General features: G+C 48.8%; 1 protein-coding gene across 4 annotated transcripts in view; it reads right to left on the bottom strand.

Moving 5' to 3' along the window:
• Positions 1–21,450, bottom strand: part of USP7 (ubiquitin specific peptidase 7) — a 65,357-nt gene that overhangs the window by 1,379 nt on the left and 42,528 nt on the right. For 3 of the 4 annotated variants that reach the window (XM_025416540.3, XM_025416541.3, XM_025416542.3), the window contains 25 exons: positions 20,412–20,520; positions 19,362–19,492; positions 18,848–18,902; positions 17,755–17,835; positions 17,531–17,621; positions 14,713–14,795; positions 11,622–11,731; positions 9,952–10,108; positions 8,779–8,923; positions 8,379–8,509; positions 7,610–7,744; positions 7,251–7,352; positions 6,973–7,078; positions 6,110–6,202; positions 5,954–6,021; positions 5,528–5,628; positions 4,590–4,743; positions 3,761–3,828; positions 3,176–3,284; positions 3,008–3,085; positions 2,247–2,347; positions 1,393–1,492; positions 596–715; positions 343–414; positions 104–194 (listed from right to left, as the gene is read on the bottom strand). In XM_025416540.3, coding sequence (XP_025272325.2) covers positions 104–194; positions 343–414; positions 596–715; positions 1,393–1,492; positions 2,247–2,347; positions 3,008–3,085; positions 3,176–3,284; positions 3,761–3,828; positions 4,590–4,743; positions 5,528–5,628; positions 5,954–6,021; positions 6,110–6,202; positions 6,973–7,078; positions 7,251–7,352; positions 7,610–7,744; positions 8,379–8,509; positions 8,779–8,923; positions 9,952–10,108; positions 11,622–11,731; positions 14,713–14,795; positions 17,531–17,621; positions 17,755–17,835; positions 18,848–18,902; positions 19,362–19,492; positions 20,412–20,520 — 2,591 coding nt within the window. Of the gene's footprint in view, positions 1–103; positions 195–342; positions 415–595; positions 716–1,274; positions 1,493–2,246; positions 2,348–3,007; positions 3,086–3,175; positions 3,285–3,760; positions 3,829–4,589; positions 4,744–5,527; positions 5,629–5,953; positions 6,022–6,109; positions 6,203–6,972; positions 7,079–7,250; positions 7,353–7,609; positions 7,745–8,378; positions 8,510–8,778; positions 8,924–9,951; positions 10,109–11,621; positions 11,732–14,712; positions 14,796–17,530; positions 17,622–17,754; positions 17,836–18,847; positions 18,903–19,361; positions 19,493–20,411; positions 20,521–21,450 lie in introns of those variants that run through there. The other variant, XR_007411275.1, reaches the window with a different exon arrangement.

The raw sequence follows: 21,450 nt of genomic DNA, 5'->3' as shown, positions 1-21,450 counted from the left end.
AGGGCACCTCCACCCCGCCTGTGTCCTAGAGGAACCCCAGTCACACGCCGTTCCTCCCTGCCTCAGACGGAACTGGACCCCAGGGCCGCGGGAGGGCTCTTACCAGGTTGGGGCTCAAAGTCTTTCAAGTTCACTTCATACTCATCCTCATTTATGTACTGGTGTCGGCCCATCATCACAATGGCAAATTTAAACTGAAAGACAGAAGGGGCCCTCCTCCGTGAACTCTGGGCACGAGCAAACACACACCTCTGGCCAGTTGGTGTACATTGGCTGCCTCATGAGCCAAGATTTTGGGGTGCTGCCCCTACTTCCCTCGCAAGTGCCCAGGACGTGTGTTACCTTCTCAAACTCCTTTTCCTGGATGTCTAGCAGACTCTGAATCCGTTTCATGACTTCTCTGAAATGTTCGCCCTACAAACGGTAAAGGACACGTGTGCGCACACTCGCCTGTGCCCCTTTGTGGATGCCACCAAAGCCCATCATCAGCCCACGGGGCAGGAGGCCACATTCAGCAGCATGAATCTCAAGGCACCACGAGACGTCACGTTTTGGCGAGCAGATAGATACTCGACCAATTACCAAACACCCTCACCTGGTGTATCCTGAGCAAAAATGGAATCCCGAATGTCCCGAACACCTCTTTGTGGAAGTGAGCCACGGTGACCAGCATCTCATTCTCCTTGTCTATGTCCACCTGGTCCAAAGGGATTTCCTGGGGACATGGAAGGAGACACATGGAGCTGAGCGACTCCGTCTATGCAGGACAAACGCCGCATCTGCTTTTGACTCACTGCTCCAACAAGGCAGTCAGGTCCTATCTCTGCCCCAAGAATGACGAGAACTCAAGAGCTGGACGCTCTCTGCATTTTTAAAGGAAGCTCTGGATTTTCAGGGACCGGATAATGGACTATTCCAGTAACTATGGAAATTTCAGCTGCTCTAAAATCAATAGGGAGGCCCAGCTTCTGACCACATTTACTTGGGGCCCATATTTAAAATTTACACCCGAGCACAAATACAAATCCTCTGCGATCCTTCCTTATATGGGGACCCCGAGGAGTCAGACCCAGAGACGGGACAATGCTGGTGCCAGGGCAGGCAGGCAGCTGTGAGATGGACAGCAGGGGGCCGCTCAACACGGTCAGCGGGCTTCACGCCGCCGAACTGTACACCCTTTAAGTGCTTACAATGGAAAATTTTGCGTCTATTGTATCACAATAAAACATTAATTTCTCAAAATCTGGAAGAATAAAATTAACTGCAGGGATCACCTCTACTGGTACCATAAACACTTGGGCCACGTCTGCAAGTCGGTGATACGTGAGGAGGCGGGCAGGTGGCCGTCCCACCCGGCCAGGACGCCGACGAGGGCGAGGACGGGCCGGTTACCTCTATTCGAAACGTTCTACTCGTCGCCGGAGATAAGCATTCCAGCAGCTCATCTTCCTGGTGCACACCAATGATCTTGTAGCTTACGATTTCTAGCAGCCTGCACACAAGAGGGGGGGAACCATATCAATTCGTGCGAGAGGAAGGAAGGTTAAGTAGCTTCCTGAAACAATTCTTTAGTAAAAAGCTACTGACATTTGCTTATTTTCTCCCTTTTAGAGCTGAAATGTCCAAAACGCAGGCGTCCCTGGGGAGCACACAGAACCCTGCGTGGCGGCCCCATCTGGGCACAGGGATGGAGCTGAAAGCAAGTCTCCAGGAACCGCTCACATCGTTCCCACAACGGTTCCAACAGGGCGGGACTGGGGGTGTTTTTCTCCCGCACCCGTTAGAGAATAAGGATCTCATTCTTTTATTAATATCACGGGGCAAACATTCCCGGAACCAAATAGCCTCATGGCCTGTTGTGTCCTATGAGCAGACGGCAGGGCACCGGGAGAATGCCTGCCTCTGAAACAAGCCCAGCCCATCAAGCCTGGGCCTCTGTCTTTAGCCGGAGCATTAGCGACGTGGATCAGAAGCGCCCTGATTTCTCAAATGCAACCAAGAGCAGCTCTGTCCACTTCCAGCTGATATTCCATCTGGATCCTCTTCACCGCGTGTGGCTTTTCTACCTGCATCTCATGTGTACAACAGCTTAATAATAATCAAGAGACGGGAAGGAGGATATGGCTCAACTGTGAAATATTTATAAACTGCCACGAAAGCCAGGCCAAGAGCTGGTCTGACGCTCTGCGCCACGGGCCAGGCGCCCCCCTCCACCCCCGGCCACATTCGGCTTCAGAAATACTTGCCTAAGCTTCCCTGACGCCTTCTCCCCGAGCTCAACAGCCTTTTTACATTCTTCCAGCAGGTCCCGGACACACCCATGCTTATCGGGATATAGTGTTATTTCCTAGGAAACGACAAGATTTGAAAGAAAACCTGAGGGGTGTGCTTGAACCCATCCACTTTGCTGGAGAAGAAACTGTAGAGACGTTCAGTGGTCTCTGGCTACCCACCACTGTCGCCCTGTCGCCCCCACCCCCAGGGCTTCACCCTAGGCCCGGAGGAGAGTTTAAGAAATGCCACTTGGATGCAAAAAGGTTGCCATTTATAGGACAGCTTCTCAGGACGCTGCCCACGGAGGGCCATCTCCTAGCCTGCTTGTCCCAGCAAAGTGACAACGGGACACAGTGTCAGCCTAGGTGGTGACCACAGGTGGACCTGAGGATTTCAGGCTGTCGGTTCAGCCCCAAAGAGCATGTTTATGGCACAGGGTTGGCAGAGCTACAACAACGAAACACTTGAGTGCAAACAGGGACAGACTTTCTAAAACCACCACCTCAAGTGGGCGGGCATGCCCTCAGTTAACAGTGGGCGCCAGCACCCACCCGCCCTCAGGCTGGCTGCTCACGGCCAGGGGGCCAGCAGAGGCAGAAATGGTTCGAGAAGCGGCGGTGGTGGCAGGAGGGGGACAGAGGGCCTCTAACACCTTCCTGTTTTAGTTTTCAAGGGCTAGACAGACAGAAACACACGCCCATGAAAAAAAATCCTATCATTGGAAAGCACATACCTCTTCCCTAAACTGGCTGTTTAACCAAATACACTTAAAACTTCGTCTGTTTTCAAAGTCTGTGATTTTCATCTTAAGCTAGTAAGAAAAGAGAGACTGTTAGATACATTTCCACAAAACCCAAGCCTTCTCCTTATGACCCATGGTTACATGAAATGGGACTCTTACCTGCTGATAGTAAAGCTTCTTAGGTTGTCTAGGCTTGAAGAACTGTAGGAGATCTCTTAAAGTCCCTTCGTAATTATGTCTAAGAGGGTTACCTGGGCCGTCCCTATAGCTGCACAAGAAAACAGCATATACAACAAACGACTTGTTTATTTGCCTACAACAAATATCCACGAGTGAGCATAAAAGCAAACTCTGGCCTTATGCCTACATTCAAAATTTGGGCCTGGCTTCCCTCAAGACTCCTGTTTCCCAAGCCTCAAATCCCTCAGGCGGCCCACCTGCGTGCCCTCAGCAATGGTGACACAGTGCGGGGCCACCACGGCTGGGACGGGCCCCATCTCGATGCATGGGACACGTGTGGGTGCTGTCGCTACCGGAAGCCCGGCTTTAGAGGAGGCTGCCAATTACTAGGACATCTGCGAGCAGTGTGGTCAGGACGTGCGTGGTGACGGCTATCGGAAACTAAGCAATGGCATGCCAGCTGCCATGGCCAGCTACTTATTAGAAGTAGTTAAACCATAGGCGGGTCAACTGTGGACGGTTTGCAGTACAGACCAACAGCGAGTGACCGCGGGCGTGCCTTACCCTTGAGACTTGAAAAACTGGAGCAACATGGGGTCAGTGTTGAGTCTCTGTGCTACTGTCTTTGCGACCTGGGAGGAGGGAAGGGACACAAAGTCAGAAAAGAAGGCTCATCTTGGGGAATCAACGGAGATCTGCTTACAAACTTTATCATTAACCATTTACCCAATGTTCTTAAAAAAATGTGAAATGTACAGCCTGAATTTACATGGCCTCAACATCCACCATCTACCAGGGATAAACTCCCCAGTGTATCCCCATGGGGAGGGGAAATTAGCTGCTAAAGGATTTTTGTGCCACTGCCCCCCTTTTAAGTAGCCTGAACCCAGAACTCTGAGATTAAGACCTGAGCTGAGATCAAGAGGCAGACCCCTAACCGACTGAGCCACCCAGGTGCCACCTTTTCTTTTGAAGGTTACTTAAGTAAACTCTATAAACGTGGGGCTCCAGCTCATGACTCCGAGCTCCTCCAACTGAGCCAGCCGGGTGCCCCAAGGGTTTCTCACATTTAATGGTGAGGACTACAGGTTTAATTTCCAATGGCATGTTCTAACTGAGGCCAAGTGGCTGTAACAACAATCATCTCTGAAACCGAATTATGCCGAGGTAGATGGGGTGGGGGCCGGGAGGGTGACGAGCAGCTGCTAGCCTCGTGGCAGCGACAGCACTACCCACCCACCCCCCCCGGCCCCCGAACCATCTCAGACTATGGGGCTGTTACCCTTCTTCCAGAACCAAACCCATCAGCCTCTTCAGCAACCCTTTCTTTTTAAAAATAACAAGCTCTCAGGTATGGAATCTGAAGGGGAAAGGGCTTTTATTTATCAAATACCTGAAAATAATTCATTCGGTTTGATAATGTAACCACAAATCCAGGATCATTAGGGATTGTTTTATCACAGAAAATGACATCAACACGGTGGTAGAGGTCTCGGAAATATTCTTTTGCAGTGGGTAATTCACTGTTATCATTCTCAGGGTCATCCCTGGGGGGAGAAAGAAACAGTTTCCGGACTGAACCGAAGTCCAGGCCAGGGGTATTGGTAAAAAGCAAACTGGCATCACCTCTCAAACCACAGGACAGGTGTGCACAGAAGTTCTGACTAACATTCGAGGATGCTGGGAGTCTGTCCCAGGCGAGGGTGCTGTGTGTGTGCTCTGAGCCTCGCGCAGCGCCAGTGCAGACGGCCTGCTCCCTGACTCGATACAAACACGTTTCACGCACAGGGAAGGACTCTGGACCATGCTCCTTAACCAGGGGCTGGCAGGCGACCACTGTCACACTAGGGCAGCCAGGCTGAGTCGTCGCTAAGCCTAAAATATTCACTACCTGGCCAAGCCCCGCTCTCAGCCACTGCACTCGGGGGCCCCCCACAACCAGTGCTGCAGGATGCCGCAGCCAGATGGCTCCTTCAAGAGCACGGGAAAGGCTGCTTTCAGACAAGGCGTCTAAGACCGCAGGGCTGCTGCTTTGACACGCACACGGATTTAACGCGTGCAAGTGCACACCGGGGAACCTCACGTGAAAGGCCAGGGAAACCATCCTCCTAAGAGCTGCCATGCTCATCACTGATTCTTAGGACCTGAGACCATTCGTCAAATGAGGGAAAGGTTCACTGCCTGTGACCCCCACAAACCAAGAGAAGGCCGACTTCTGTCAACATTCTCAGCTACTTCAAACAAAATGTAACTCAGGGTTTCAATCCAGTTCTGTTTCTTGGTTCTGGGGCTCCTAGTACAAAGCGATAGAGTCCTTCAAACACTACTCACTTCTGGAAGACGATAATGTCACCGTCCATTAGTTCATCAAGGGCTTTATCGAGAGACACGTCGTAGTCCTGAATTCTCTCTGTTAAATTCGGTTTAACTTCCTACAGTAAACGAGATGAGTGGTTGCAGGTGAGCGTCTGTCTAATGTCCTCCCCGAGCATCCTCTTCTCTCTGCCCTACGTTTCTAGTGAGTGAAGACGCTAATGGGAACGTTACAATCCACAAAGACATAACGATCAGTGAGCCTTACTGAGGAAAAATCTGAGACTTTCAGATGTGACCCTCAGCTCGACCCCGCCCGAGGCCCCCACCACTTTGTGGCAGACTTCCCATGACAACCAAGTCAGGGCTAGCAGAACAAACAAGAGCCCTCCCCAAACCACCCAGGATAGATACACTGATTATGGAAAAATGAGCCATCCAAACCTCATAGAGGATAAGGCTAGTATCCTGGATAAATCCTGCTCTGTCACACATAACCGGAAGCAGGTCACCTGGGTTCAAGGAAAACAGAGTTCAAAGCTGTAATGGACCAAGACTTCAGCATGACCAGCTCCAGGGGTGAGCGCAGTGAGGACTTACGTATTTTACAGGATATTGGTGTGTAGATGTGCCCACAGTAATTTAAGCTCCGTGTTTTGGGGTCATACATCTTCAAAAATAGCATGACATCATCTATAAGGTTAATAAACAGGTTTTGTTAGAATCTTAACACTTGGGATGACGTTTTAAAAATATTAATGTTAAGCTTAGTGGCAATCAAAATGACAGCCTACGGCACCCGAAACCTACAGTGTCAGGCGAGGTTAATCAAAAAGGCTGAGCTGAGGACTACGGCACCACTCCGACCATCGAGCCCCTGGGAAACACTAATCCGAGGCAGTGAACTAATGAGGCGTCTTATTTTCCAGGCCAGGTACCAACTAGCTAGCTGAGCGTCGCCATGAGAAAATGGCAGCATGTGTGTCTGTCAGCACAAACAACTGAGCACTTTACGGTGAGCGTCAGCAGACCCATCTGCCGTGGGTCAGACAGCGCTGTGCCAGAACAGAGCCAACCCGCTCGCCGACGCATTCTCTGCGGCCGCCTTTGGACAGTGGTCCACAGTGGCTCCCAGGCGTGAATATTCACTCCCTGGCCCTCGGCAGGAAGAGGCTGCCAGCCCTGCTCTGTCGCAGCCCCCGTGAGGCACGCGGCAAGGGCGGACACGAGGACCCAGCCCTCGGATGGCACCTCCACCTCGGACGGCACCAGGCGAGGTGCCACCACTTTCCCGCCACCAGTAGTCTGGGAGGCCCACCGGGCTTCGCCAGGAAGCCTGAGCATGAGGAGGGGTTGGGGGACATTTCTGGAACCAGACTTCTTGGCAAGGGAGGAATGCCTAACCCCGTGTGTGTCTAGACGCTGGTATGGGAAGCCAGCTCTGCTGCGTGGAGAGCACTTACGATCTTTGTCAAATTTGGGTAACGTGGCTCCACTGGCAGCCAGCTCTGGATCAACGGTTTCCAGGAATATCGTCCACGGGTTTTCATTATCACTCAGCTCAATCATCTATTTCCAGAAGAGATGCCGGTTTTAGAATATTTCAGTAGCTAAGTGAGAGCGAAGACCACACCTGCCTGCACGTAGGTGGGCCAGAGGCGGACCAATAGGCTGCAGCAGCGCACAGTCCCCAGCACCTCCCGGGACTCCAACCAAGACACACAGCGCCCGTGACCCTCACCGTCTTGTTGCCGTCTGCCTCGTTATCCAACATCGCCGGCCGTTTGGTTCCGTTGCTCCTTGCCTGCATGGGCCATAATCGAATTTGATCTTGGGGAAATCCCTGAAAAAAAAAGTTAAAACTAAATTAATTAAAAACAAAATAAGCTCATATTTTAATTCCGTAGGAATGTAATGGTTCTAGGATTAGAAGGGAAAAGACCGTTACAGCTCTCCCTGCTGACGTGGACAACGGAGACCTGGCCTTCAGGGTTCCCAGTGCCAGGGCTTCGATGCCCGGTGCCACGCCGTCCACTTAGGAAGGAGGGCAGGCGGCCCCCGGAGGCCAAAACAACCCTCCCCAGCATGACCGGCACTCACCATGGTCTGCGAGAGGTTCTGCACAAATTCAGCCAGGGAAGAATTTTTCAATACTTTGAACACAGTGTATTTCACTTTTTCTTCATCGTACATATCATTTCCCTGGTGGCCACAAAACTGGTCCTCTGCGACTATCTGAAAATACACAAGAAAACACACAACAGAGTTCCCAACGGACGCACAAATGCCAGGAGACCACCCCAAGGAGAACAAAGTTTCCACAGTAAAATGCAAGGAAGAGCTGGTTTTTTGCTTCCATGAACCTTCCTCGAGAGGCCCGAGGAGAAAAGCATCAGGATGACGAAGGACAGAATCCGGTGTTCAGTTACAAAGTGCCAAGAGCTCCACGTCCACACGGCCACTCCTCCCTCCCCTGAGCACTAGCCGGAGGCCCGCTGTGTGCCAGCGTCTGGAGACCACGCGGTCAGAACGCGTGCACGAGCACCTCTTCCCCGGCAACCAACCTGCTGAAAGCAACAGCTGCTTCCCAATATTGCAACCGAACCAGGAAGCCAAACCGTCTGGAAACTCACCTCCCCGTCTAGCTCTCCTTCCCTGCCCATCACCGGTCACGCCTCTCCTTGGCCCACCGGGAGCTCGCCCTCCCGTGCACCCCTCCTGAGGTGCTCCCCTCTCTGCCCCCCTGCGCTCCTCATCCACACCCTGACACAGCGCTGCTGGCCGGGGGCCCTGAGCGGCCCCTCAGGTGCAGATGCTCAGGTGGCAGCCCCGCCCCGATGAGGCAAGAGTGCGTGGAAGCCTGGCTGACCTGAACCTGCATGTAGAGGTGGGCTTCCTGCCGCTCCTTCCGCTTTTGGGCCTCGATCCTCTTCTCTTCTTGGAGTCGCTCTACCAACTGCTGGGGGATGTCGTGGTCGGTGACAGCTTGTAAAACCTCACCTGCACGACAAATGTGGCCCTGCTCACCTGTGTACAGGCTCTCCTCTCTGTCTCCCACCTCCTCCCCCCACCACCCTTATGAGGCTCCAGGGTCCTGTCGTGGTTAACACACAATCTTATCCGAGTGAGGTTACTAGGGACCTCGAGGCCACATCAGAACCCGCATGCGCCATCCAGTTGGCCCGGAGACGCCGTGACCGAGGCCACACGAGGACAAGCAGCAGAGGTCAGGGCCACGGGGACGCAGGGCACGCCCCAGCTCTACTCACTCAGCTTTGATTCCCTGATGTACACCAGCATGTATGCGTTCGTGCAGTGCCGCACAGACAGGTCGTCATCGTGCCCCCCGTAGTTGTGCTCGATGGCCTCCTCCTTCGTACACCTGGACACCACGTCGTCGTCAAATTTACACCACTGGCGAGGGAAGCAACGAGACGCGGCAGAGATAAAGCGCTCTGAGAAGCACACGGAGCAAAAGGCAGTGTATTCCTCCAACCTGTGAGGTGATGGTGTGCAGGCCCAGGCACGGCTGCAGGCAACTGGCCCCGTCACGAAGCTCACCGGCACCTCGGCCGGAACCGTGAAGGTGCCTCTGATGGCGACCCTGTCATATACTCCAACGGCCCATTTCAATTTAGATTCAATCTACTGCCAGTACAACTCTTTACAGATTTGAGAAAATCATTCAGGGCACACCCAACTCTGCTAGTAAAATGGAAATTTTACGGTATAGCTATAAAATTAAATGAGACATTTGATCCTATCTCATGACATACCACAGCCAAGTGAGGGCCAGACTTAAAAAAAAAAAAATCAGCAGAGTTCTATGTAATACTTATTTTCAATCTCTTCACTGTGGGCTGAGTCATTTTACATGCTGCTACATCCTGCAGTGAAAGGTTCATCGTGGTCTGGTGCTGTGTGGGTCCCTCTACCAAATCTCAGCTGGAGTGAGGCAGGCTCGGCCTCTGTTCTGTTCTTCACTGGCCCTATGGTCCTGGACACAGACCCCAAGGAGACCCTCATCCTCTCAGGAAGACTCTGAGAGCAGATCCATGCAAACCAGGGGAAGATGAAGCATCACAACTGCGGACAACCAGGCACGTAAATCATCACTGCCTCGCCTGCCCGGCCCCAGGCCGTGGGTGATTATTCTGCTGGTATTCATAAGTGCAAAATTTGTGCCTCACTTTACATGAGGGGATAAAGGTCCAACATTGGATACTAATAAGGAGAGGCATACACAAAGCACAAACACTAATTCACTATCCACCTTTAAGTATCAGCAACTAATGCAGGAGAGCACACAGATAAATCAGAGCCCAGGGTGAAATCTTTTGCTACCCAGGCAATCGGGCAGGAAGAGGAAAAGGCGAAGCTGAGCGTCAGGGTGAATGCCTACATGCCATCACATCCAACTCTGCCCCCTGCCCAGCACTTACTTTGCCATCCCCTTTGGGGTTTAGATAAACCACATAATGTCCACCATGATTATCTCCACTGTGAACCAGGACTGCATGAAGAATATAATTTGCAGGGTCCTTAGGATCTGTTTTTTGCAAAAATTCATCGAGTGGTAACTGTTCTGGGAATTCAAACCTATTGAAAAACATTTTAAAAGAAATCCAGGTTTATTAACATGTGAAATAGTTTACCTTTTAGGCTTTACTTATTGCTAGGCGTTCTAATTTACTGACTCATCTTTATTTGGACAAGGAAGTATCAATGTGACTCAGGAGGCCCCTGAACAATTTCTAAGGTAGCTTCTATTCATCTGAACAAGTTAATTCTCCATACAGCAGTACAAAATTTGAAGTTAGGTAGATGGAAATGCTTCTACATGCACTGAGATGCCTAACAGAATTTTAAGCTGAGGGTATTACACAACAGCCAGCCTTGGGATGGATACACACCATGACTTTTCTAGGATGTGCGTAATTCCAAATGTTATTAACGGATAATTCCAGCTGTCCAGGAATCAGACCACAGAGGATATACTGTAGGTTTGGGAAACATGGGAAATTGAATCTGAACGGGGAAGATATGTAAGAAAGGATCCCCTATAACCTTCTGATTTCTAAACACATCCTGAACTCGATTCATTTTTAGATTACTGGGTCCATAAATATTTTAACACAGTCAAAATTGGTCACGAGGAGTGCCTTGAGAGGGGGCCGGCAAGGACTCAGAGGAGAGCGTGTGCACAGAGTCCGAAGGGGCAACTGCCCCGGCACTAGCCCAATGCTGCACTCAGCAAATCTGGCTGGGCTGCCAAATGTTCAAAATTCCTAAAGGATGCCAGGAATCTGGGCTTTTACGTGAAATCTCATGATTTTTTTTTAAACGCTGGCAACTAATGCCAATAAAAACAGAAACAAAAGCAAGGTAAGGACCCAATGAAACACCTGAGCAGGGTGGACTTAGTCTACAAGACGCCAGTATGTGAGGTCTGGTGGAGACAGTTCCTTATAAATTCCACAGTGATGGGCAAGAATGAAAGAGCAAAGACCTGGCTGGTGGCAAATAATTTGGATCCCGTCCTCCTTCAAGTTTGATTGGTGAATAACCAACCTCTATCCTGTGCCCAAACTAACCAGGACAAAACTTCTATATTCTAAACCAGGGAAGGTAGTATGTACTATCACTTTTTTTAACCTGGCATTTTAGGAATCTGGAAAACACCTGGAATAAAGCACACACGTACATCTACATCATCTTCCTGAAAATTCCAGCATATTCTAGAAGTCAATGCCAACTGAGAGGTTACAAAGTATTGGAGAATCCTATTTAAACAAATATAGCAACATCAAATTCCACTCCTGAGGTAACAGTGATATTCTGGTGAATGCACCCTTCCCTCAGGGACCTCCTCCTGCCACAGTGTGGAGGAGGCTGGTGTTCCCTAAGAGGGAGCTATGGAAGGAGCAGCCTCTGAAATCTCATAAGGGAAATTATCCTTTAAAACCATAGTTCTTGGGATACTGAGGCAGGAGAGAGACCGAAATACATCAGAGTTGAACTGAAAACATAAACAGACGAAATAAAGCACTGGGACTGACCCCCAAGGGCAGGCGATGTTCAATCTTAACTTTCACATCCCACTATAGATTACCTATCATTGATCTTGATATTTTGGTCCGTCTGAGGGTCATACATAAATCTCATCAGCTGTAGATGTAACACTGGTGGCAAAGTTAGGAATTTCACACCTTTCTCTGCTTCCTGAACATTGAAAAAGAAATGCAAGTTTAGTTCAGCCCTACTTAGTCCTTGAAGCAAGGACAGCAATAGTGGTCGGTGAAATCTGGTGGGAGAGGAAGGGGTTTATTAGGTATCCAGCAGGGGTGCTTTTAAATTGTTTAAGAAAAGCCTGGATGGCTCAGTTGGTTAAGCGTCTAACTCTTGATTTGGGTTCCAATCGAGATCTTAAGGTCGGGAGATCCAAACCTGTGTTGGCCGCCATGCTCAGTGGGGAGTCTGCTTGAGATTCTATTTCCCCCTCCCTCTCCCCAGTTCACACATGCGCACACTCTCCCCCCCAGATAAATAAGTAAGATGTTAAAGAAAACCAAAACCCCAAAGACAAAAAGAGAACCAGGCTTATCAACAGTGAACAAACTGGTGGTTGTCAGAGGGCAGGGGTGGGGGAGGGGTGAAACAAGTGAGGGAGGATCAAGAGATACAAAATTCCAGTTAAAAAATAGGTCACAGATACAAAGTACATTATAGGGACAGTCTGGCAACACTGTGCTGTGGTGAGCACTTCCTAATGTATGTAAAACATCAAATCACTATGTGGCACACCTGACACTAATATTAATACTGCACATCGATGAGACTGCAATTAAAAAATAAAGGGATGGCCTGGGTGGCTCAGTGGTTGAGTGTCTGCCTTCGGCTCAGGTCATGATCCCGGGTCCTGGGATCGAGGTCCACAGAATAAATAAATAAGATCTTTATTTTTTTTTATTTTTATTTTTATTTTTTATTTATTTACTTATGATAGTCACAGAGAGAGAGAGAGGCAGAGACACAGGCAGAGGGAGAAGCAGGCTCCACGCACCGGGAGCCCGATATGGGATTCGATCCCGGGTCTCCAGGATCGCGCCCTGGGCCAAAGGCAGGCGCCAAACCGCTGCGCCACCCAGGGATCCCAGATAAGATCTTTAAAATAAAAAACATACAATGTTCTGCTTAGATCATTCTCTCAGGTTTGCTACAGTAGCTTGCATGGGAGAGATTTACTTTGCATTATATTCTGATGCCCAACAGGGGAACGGCTAAGCAAATTGGGGCTTAATCACTTGGGGCTGTTTTACACAATCATTAAACACTATGGGAAAGAAATATGAAAAGAACACCAAAAATCATTAATGGGAAAAGCAGAAGCTCAGGACTACAATGATGTGATCACCTGTGCTTACAGACACCTGGCTGGGGCAGCCCCGGTGGCCCAGCGGTTTAGCGCCACCTTCGGCCCAGGGTGTGATCCTGTAGACCCAGGTTCGAGTCCCACATTGGGCTCCCTGCATGGAGCCTGCTTCTCTCTCCCTCCCTTCCTCTCTCTCTCTCTCTCTCTCTGTCATGGATAAATAAATAAAATCTTTAAAACAAAACAAAAAACCAGACACCTGGCTGGAATAAGCACAGGTGCTCAGAGGTAGGGGTCAGGAGGACGCTACTAACCGGCTTCCTGCCCCTGGGCTCTCAGCACCTTCAATTCAGAGCACATGTTGCAGAGTGCGCACTGGATGCTTACAGTCCAACCCACTTCCGAAGACTGTCCTCACTCAAGAGCAGCAAGACCCTCACACTAGCAACGTGGCCTCTGTGGAGTGGGATGTGCCCTGCTTCTGAACAAGGCCTCCCCTGGAGGGGACCAACCGACTCCGTAGCTCCCACAGCCCTGCCCTCACCTCAGCCAACTCTGGTTTCCTCCTGTAAATAACCCTCTGATAACCCAACCACTACCAGACCACGGGGGCTCTCATCATAGCTCAGCTTCCAATTCAGGCCTTCCCTCTGGGGCTGGCTAGGTCCAGTCGGAAGAACCATCACAGACAAGGTTCTTTGACATCACATTAGTGTAATTAAGAGGACAAATTATCTTTGGAAAAATGAAAACCCAGGAGCTTCCTGCCACACAAAGGAGTGGCATGGTTTTGATAAACTTTAAAGGACAATAAAAGAATTGTTTCTCTACCATGGTCCCTTGAGGCTACGATTCCAAAATATGTATTGCTCACTCAGACCCCAAACTATCCAGTGTGGACCAAGGCAATTCTTGTGAGTTGACCAGAGTGTTCCCTAAGCGAATCTAGTTGCAGGTTTGCAAAGTGACTTTCTGATCCACAACACAGCATCCTGAGCGGCCTAAGCAGAAGAGCAGATCTGTGGCCAACTGCAAAATAGGCACATCAGCGCCACAAACTGTAAATTAGCAAGCTTGGTATGGTAAACACAGGATGGTCTGGGAAATTATAAACTGGCTGAGCCCACGTGTCCAGGTTATGCACCTGCAACACAGACTCTGGATGGCTGCATCTTGGAGGATGCTGCTGATCCACTCATTCGCCTGACTGGCAGGCAGGAACATATAGTCCATGTCTCTCCACCCAACTGTGGACTGACCAGTCACCTGTCCATAATGCTCACTGCACTGCCAGAAGCTTAGAGTCCCTGCAAGGCCTTGTGGAAGACAAGCAGGGACACCCTGTGTTCACAGAACAAGCAAGAGAAAACACGCTGCTCATTCTACAAGTAAGGATCCTTTAGAAAACTCTCTCATGAATAAATAAATCTTTAAAAGTAAACAAGAAAACTAACTACATCACACATATATGTGCCAAAGTACACCACAAGCAAAAGCAGAGCCCAAGCAAATAAGAAAGTCTACAACAACAGGAAGCTGAGGGAAAGTTCCCAGGGACACCAGTGAGGTGAGGAGCGGGGTCTTGGATGCAACAGAGACAACACCACAGAGCACCAGGACAGGGCCTCTCGTGCGCCAGGCCCGCCTGAGCAGCTGCACAATCGGAGGCCCCAAATACAGTGTGTGCACTAAGAAATAAAATCCTTTGAGCTCTAAAGTTGAGCAGCACATGAAAAGGTACAAGTAACTGTTTCATCCACAAGTGACACAGAGGATGTGGAAACACAGTGAGTGCCGTGGCAGGTAAGGTGGCACACAGTTCCCACGTTACCTGCAAGCCGTGTTCCCCGGCGTCGTATTTATTGTCACCATCTAGTTGCTCTACGGCCACGTAATCCACGAATGATTCAAATACTTGAAAGAGAGAAAGAGAAGAAAGTCAGCTAATGATTTCACTAAAGTCTTGATGGTGACACCACCGTCCCGATTACTTGGGCCTGCTGGAGGAAAGCAGAGAACCGCAGCTCCTGGCCTCTGCCCGAGACCCACCAACACCCACTGTGACCCTGCCACTGCTCCACAGGAGTCCCGAACCTCTAAGAACACAGACACGGTTTCTTCAGGGTGTTGCAAGTGATAATGTGGAGTCAAATGTTTTACTAACTTTAACATGACCAAGTAACATTAAAGTGCACAGTTTGACCCAAACACTTACCAAAGCTATAATCAAGACAGTACAGGTAGAGAAGGGGAAGGTGGGGACGAGAGGGACAGGCTGGGACAGTAAGTAATAAGATGAATTGGGGCTAAGGACCACATGGGGAGCACGGGGACTAGAGCCGCTAGCCTCCTATTGAGTAAATGAAATTCGCTACGAGATCAGAACTCAAATGCTCTGACACGCACACAAAGAGGACGATGTACAGGCATAGATGTGCTCACTAGGATGGAGTGCTCCTTTCATAGTACGTCCAGAAAAATCACAACGCATGCTGTGAACATCTTACAATTTGGTCAACTAAACCACAGTAATGCCGGAGGGTGTGGGGGAGGGTGTAGAATTCGTGCAAGGATGACCCATGTCCCAGAAGAAAGAGTCTAAAAACAAATCCACACAGATATGAACACCTGACTGCTGACAAAGTTGCAGAGCAAGGGGAGAAGGTGATGGGTTCACCAGAGACCCACATGCGGAGGATCAGTCTTGACATCCTACCACATGCATACAACCCATTCTGGGGGCAGCCCGGGTGGCTCAGCGGTTTAGTGCCACCTTCAGCCCAGGGCCTGATCCTGGAGACCCGGATCGAGTCCCACGTCGGGCTCCCTGCATGGAGCCTGCTTCTCCCTCTGCCTCTCTCTCTCATAAATAAATAAAATCTTAAAAAAAAAAAAAAAAAAAAAAAAAAAAAAAAAAAAAAACCATTCTGGGTGGATTATGTATACATAGAAAAGATAAAACAACAACAACTAAGGGAATATCTTATGACTTCAGGGCAGGTGTTCTTAACATAAAAAGCAAAGAACGAAAGGCTTGATTTCACTAAAATTCTGAAATGCCCTTAAAGGAGCAGCACCCCTCAAAGAGTGAACAGAGGTGAGCCCCACATAGGGGAGCGGCTCTACCTGCAGCCAGGCCAGCATCCAGAGTGGAGTGTGGAACCCCCCTCCTCCCTGTTCCTGCCCCGCCTGGCACCCGCTCAACTCTCTCTCCTGCGCTGAACAAGTTCACACCCTGGACCATGGGCGGTACAGGACTGTGAGCCTCAGAAAGCCCTTCAACTGTCCAGCTCACTGTGTGGAAAGAAACCCAAATGGGGCCCTATCTCCTGAGAGCCTGAGGGCCCAAGGCAGCTGGACTCTGTAGTGCACAGAGTGCACAGGAAGACGGCGGCAGCAGTTTGTAGAAGGCTCTCCTGGAGCCTTGTGGGGTGGTCATCAGCAAGCAGAAGGATGACATGATTTGAGGCCAGGGGAGGAACCGCCCAGGACAGGATGACAGTCCCCAGAGCTTACACCTGCCTGACAATGGGGGCTCTGCTCCCTCCACCCACAGTGAAAAGCCTCCTTGTACGTGAAGCTCCAGGCAGAAGGCCCAGAATGGCGCTGCCCAGCCGTAGGCACCAGTAGCCCTAACTAAACACTGTGGAGCTCCCATCTGACGGCATGAAAACCAGCCTCCAAAGAACTACACCATGTCCAAGTCATCTCAACGTGCTCCAGAACAAAGGTCAAGAACATCCAATACCCAATGAGAGAAGAATTACCATAGCAGGCATCCAAGAAGATGCCCAGACATGCTAGGAAGCCGGAAAACAGCCCCCAATAGAGAGAAAAGTAAATCCACAGAAACAGATCCATAAATCACAGGTGACAGAACTGGTCAACTAGGACATTAAGTTACTAGGAACTATTCCTGACATTCAAGAAGATATCCCAAAGACCAGCAACCACTTGGAGAGGTGACAAGGTGACTGCCCTTCAGGGGAACATATATTAAAGCGGAGACAGCCCCATACGCCCACTATGATGTTCAGTGTGATGAACATGTTCTGAATGGACACCCCCCCTTAGAGCCAACAATTACGCTCACCGTGAACGCACAAACACATATGGGAGCCGGGCCCAAGAGCAGTGGGGGAGCCTCAAGCCCAACAGCCACACCCTGAAAACCCAAATGTCTATCAAGGAAGGTGTGGTCTGGAAACACCCATGAATACTCCTCATGTGGAATACTGGAAAGCAGCAAAAACATCACACTATTGCTTCTCTCGTCCATAGGATGTGGAGCACAGGAAATGTAAAACAGAGGCTATATCCAACACGATCTGATCTTTATATTTTAAACATGCAAAAATAACCTGGGGGGGGTGTTTTTTTTTTGGGGGGGGGGTGTTAAAAGCCCAAACAGTGGTTTCCTTTGAGAAGAGGTGGTCATGGCCAGGAAGGGCCAACATCTGTGCTGCAAATGCTGAGGTGCTTGACCTGTGTGCGGGCACGAGCCTGTGTGCACGTGGGTAGCTGCACGCCTATCACCTGGGCAATGTTCTCTAGCTGTGCCATATTTCAACAAAAACCACTTGGGGAAATGAAGTATTAAACCAAAACAGAAATTAGCAAAAGGTTGTGCCATGACGTTCAAAACTTACTATTTTTCTTTCCTTTTATACTTAGCTGGATATCGTAATAATCTTCTCTTCTATCAGATCGATAGTCTACTTCTTTGCACTGGATATAGGACTACAAATAAGGAAAATAAGATGGCTTAAGTACTGATTGTCAAAATAGTAGCATTCTTAAATCGTTTAAAATCATTGGTGAAAAAAAAAATAAAATAAAATAAAATCATTGGTGAAAACTGGTAACCACATACCACCATTTTGCCTCTGAATAATTTAGGTATGGTGCCCTCCACACACGTGCCTTTCATCTTATTCTCCACATTATCAAGCAACTGGAAGAGAAAGTTTTGACTTTAAGAAAATGTTATGCTCAATTAACATACCATAATTTGAAACTTGACTAAGAAATTTCAATGGTCAAAGAAGATCTAGACTATAAATATTATGACCTTTAGCATGCAATTATGAAAACATACAAAGTCTTCTTTCTTGGTTGGATATTTACAAAAATATCTACATGCAACAGTTGAGATTAACCTCTATACAGCCTTTGGAATGAATTAGTAATCTGTAGTGCCTTTAGAAGCATTTTTTATATTCATTTTACCTCTGTGGAAAAGCATGTAAATTGAGCACTAAACTTAACTCGTATTGGTCCACACCAAGAGATTAATGAGGTTGAGCCTGTCAACAGGATTGACTGGTTTGTCCATGGATATTTAATGAACTGGATTCAATCCAGCTAGTGCTGCAAAAAAGAAAACACACCTTGCCCAGCCAATCACCTTGAATAACCATTTCATGTTGTGTATGTGTGTCTGTGTGTGTGTCTGTGTGTCTCTGGTTACAACTGGAAGGACGGGATTTTGCTAGTGCCTAAAGATGGCTCTGGGGAGAATCACCTGTACAGATGGCTGCTCAGTTAGAACTTCTGTGCCCAGGAGTCTGGACGCTACAGAGTAACAATGGAAGCACTATTCTACAGCGAAGCAGAGAGCTCAAGAGCTCGGGACAGCTACCTAAGCTGATCTGTGGTTCCTCCGATTAGTAACTCAGGCAGATGTACCAACTCAACAAATTCAAACGATGCTACTACCTATTGCTACTGAAATCCAAGTTTCCCCTCATACTGCCCTCTCCAACAATTTTCTTTTCAAGCTTTCTGGCTTGAAAATGAGACAGATGCTGCCTCTTCTTCCTGGCCTGGTTGTGTCCCGAGAAAGGATGGGCACATCTGAGTTGCACTGGCGTGAAGCAGGCCTGAGCTTTGACTCGGTTACCACTTCTGAAAGTGCTTCACAACAGCCAATGTTAAGGAGTGCAGGATTACAGCGCAGAACTTACCACTCGACACAGCTCTTGAACGTCGTGCTGCATGAAGCTATCTAAAGTTTCCCACCTTGGAAAGAGAAAAGGAACGTTTATATTTAAATTTCCAAATTTCAAGCAAGAACAAATTAGGCAACTCAGACTTAAAAAGGTAAACTGGGGGGGGGGGGTAAACTGCATACTCGGCCATTATTCTTCAATTCATTTTTTGAGATTATTTATTTTGGGGGGCCCAGATTAAAAGATATATTGGATTTTATCAGGCCACCAACACCTTCACAGCTTTGTCCTGTTCTGAACACCTTGCTGTGTGTGAGAGGATGCTGTCAGGTGGAGAATCAGGTCTCAAGCAAAACTCTGAAAAGAGCCTTTATGTCCCAAGAGGACAAAGCAAAAATATGGTGATAAAAACACTCAGATGGACTTAAAACTTAAATGCATACACTACACTCTGGATTCTCCTACTATGCGCTCTTTATTCTTCCTTGCAGAAGGAAGCAGAACAGAAAGGCAGATATCCGATACATACCCGAAGGACTTCGTTAGCTTTTTTGTTCCTACAGGCTTATCGCTGTGCTGTAATTCGTAGAACACTCTTTGTAATGCTAAGGGGACGCTTTTGGATGAATCATCACCCTCTGTTGGCATCATGTACACAGCCTAAAATAATTGATTAAGAAATAAAAGTGGAATTTTATGTGAAAGTAACATTTCTAGTATCACAATGGCTACGGTAGTTGGTTGGGCTTCTAACTATCCCCCAAAATAGGGCAGAAAGTTTTTTTTTTTTTTTTTTAAATCATGAAAGTCTTGAGAGGCAATATAAAAAAAAATACAAGAAAGTAAAAAGGAATTTAAAAATTACCCACGGCTCACCATCCAAAGAGAACCACTTTGAGTTCATACCTCTTGGAGCAACACTTTTTAGCTTAACATTACTCGTGAACAGATGTGATAAGACCTAAGTGCCACTGTAATGATCCACATCCAGCTGTCCCCACACCATCCTGTCGGGGCAGCTACGGTGCTGTGCCGACGGAACAGGAGAAGCCAGCAGACCAGCCAGCGGCCCCCCCATGACCAGGAGTACATGTTGTCTGTACTGCTCCATGCTGTTCACACGGCATTCCTAAAGGACAGACGACTAGCTAGGACAGACGACTAGCTACACTGGATGCAAGGGACATCTGTGGTTTCTACTAGAATTCTCATGAACGTTAAGTTTTACCTGTAAGTGAAAACTACACTTCATAGCCAGGGGCTTTTCAATTCAGATTGGATATAAAACTTCCCAAATGTCCCTACCAATGGCTTTCATATTTAAAAAAAAAAAAAAGAACAACTTTATCATGGGGCTACAGAGCCCGCCAAAGCTAGGTCTGTTAGCTGGCAAACGTCTGATCACCCAAGTTAGCTTTACGAGCTTCCACACGCTGGAAGTGGGGCCCCTCTCTGGAGACAGCACTGTGGTACTGGGAGAGACACGGCAAAGCTGGGGGGCAGGACTCTCTGCCTGACCCTCAGTACTTGAGCAAAAGGGTGGGTGGAAAGTTGAGGGAGAGAAATACCATCCATTTACCTTTCGTAGTTGATTTGTGAAAAATAAAGTCTGCAGCAGGCTGTTCATGTAACAAGTCGCTCCCTGATTCTTTAAACCGACATAGCCCGTGTGCTTCTTTGAATCCCACCTACAAGATCAGTTCGAGGTTGAGGGAAAACCGCACAGGACACCTCCTCGCTTCTGCAGTGTGTGTGGAGTGTTCTGGCGAGACGCCGGCGTGTGGCCGACACCGCACTGCTGTGCACCATCACCTCTCTCCCACCATCCTGACACAGGAACGACGGCCACGCACCCCGCCATGGCAGAAACTCACCGCCAGGCCCCCAGGGCGCCAGGGGCACCAGGGCCAGGAGTTCTTAGCACGGTCATGGGCCCTGTCCACCCAAGTGCATGAACCCGGTGCTGGAGGAAGCGGCTTAATGCTGCCTTTTCCCAAGATCACCGCTCACAGGAGTCATTGAATCCTATCAGACTGGCTCCCAGTGTGGTCCCACTGCGTGTGTACTGGCTCCCAGTGTGGAGTCAGCATGAAATGCCAACAGACGAAACCCGTCTTTTCTGCAGTCATACACATAAAGCTGAGACAGGCACATACACTGGGCCAAGTGTTAGTTTGGGCTTCTCAACTCCTAGTGCTTTTTCCCTAGTCTACGGTGGGGGTTGCTGAGGAGAAGAGGTACATATTCTCAGAGTTAGCAGCCCTCACTGCTTGCTGCCCCCATCGTAACAATAAGCCAGAGAGAATGCCAGTTGAAACCACCCCCTTCCCCATCTCCCTCTGTACATAATACAAAGACACAAACACATTTGCCATCAAGTGTGAGCAACATTAGAGATGTTTATTGTTGGTTGCGGTCAGGGTCAATAGTACTTCCAGGGGTTACTCCATGACCTTGCTGACACGCTCACACGTGCCAAAGTGCCCTGGTTAAAGTGTGTGGGTGGGTGTGTGCACCTATCCGTGGATAATTTTAAGAATTGGCAGGAAAATCTAAGAATCCTACATTATAGAGGTTATTTTAAAAACCATAATCAAAAAAAAAAAAAAAACATAATC

The sequence above is a fragment of the Canis lupus genome, chromosome 6, assembly GCF_003254725.2.
Source record: "Canis lupus dingo isolate Sandy chromosome 6, ASM325472v2, whole genome shotgun sequence".
NCBI lineage: Eukaryota > Metazoa > Chordata > Mammalia > Carnivora > Canidae > Canis > Canis lupus.
This window is presented reverse-complemented; position numbering and strand designations above follow the sequence as displayed.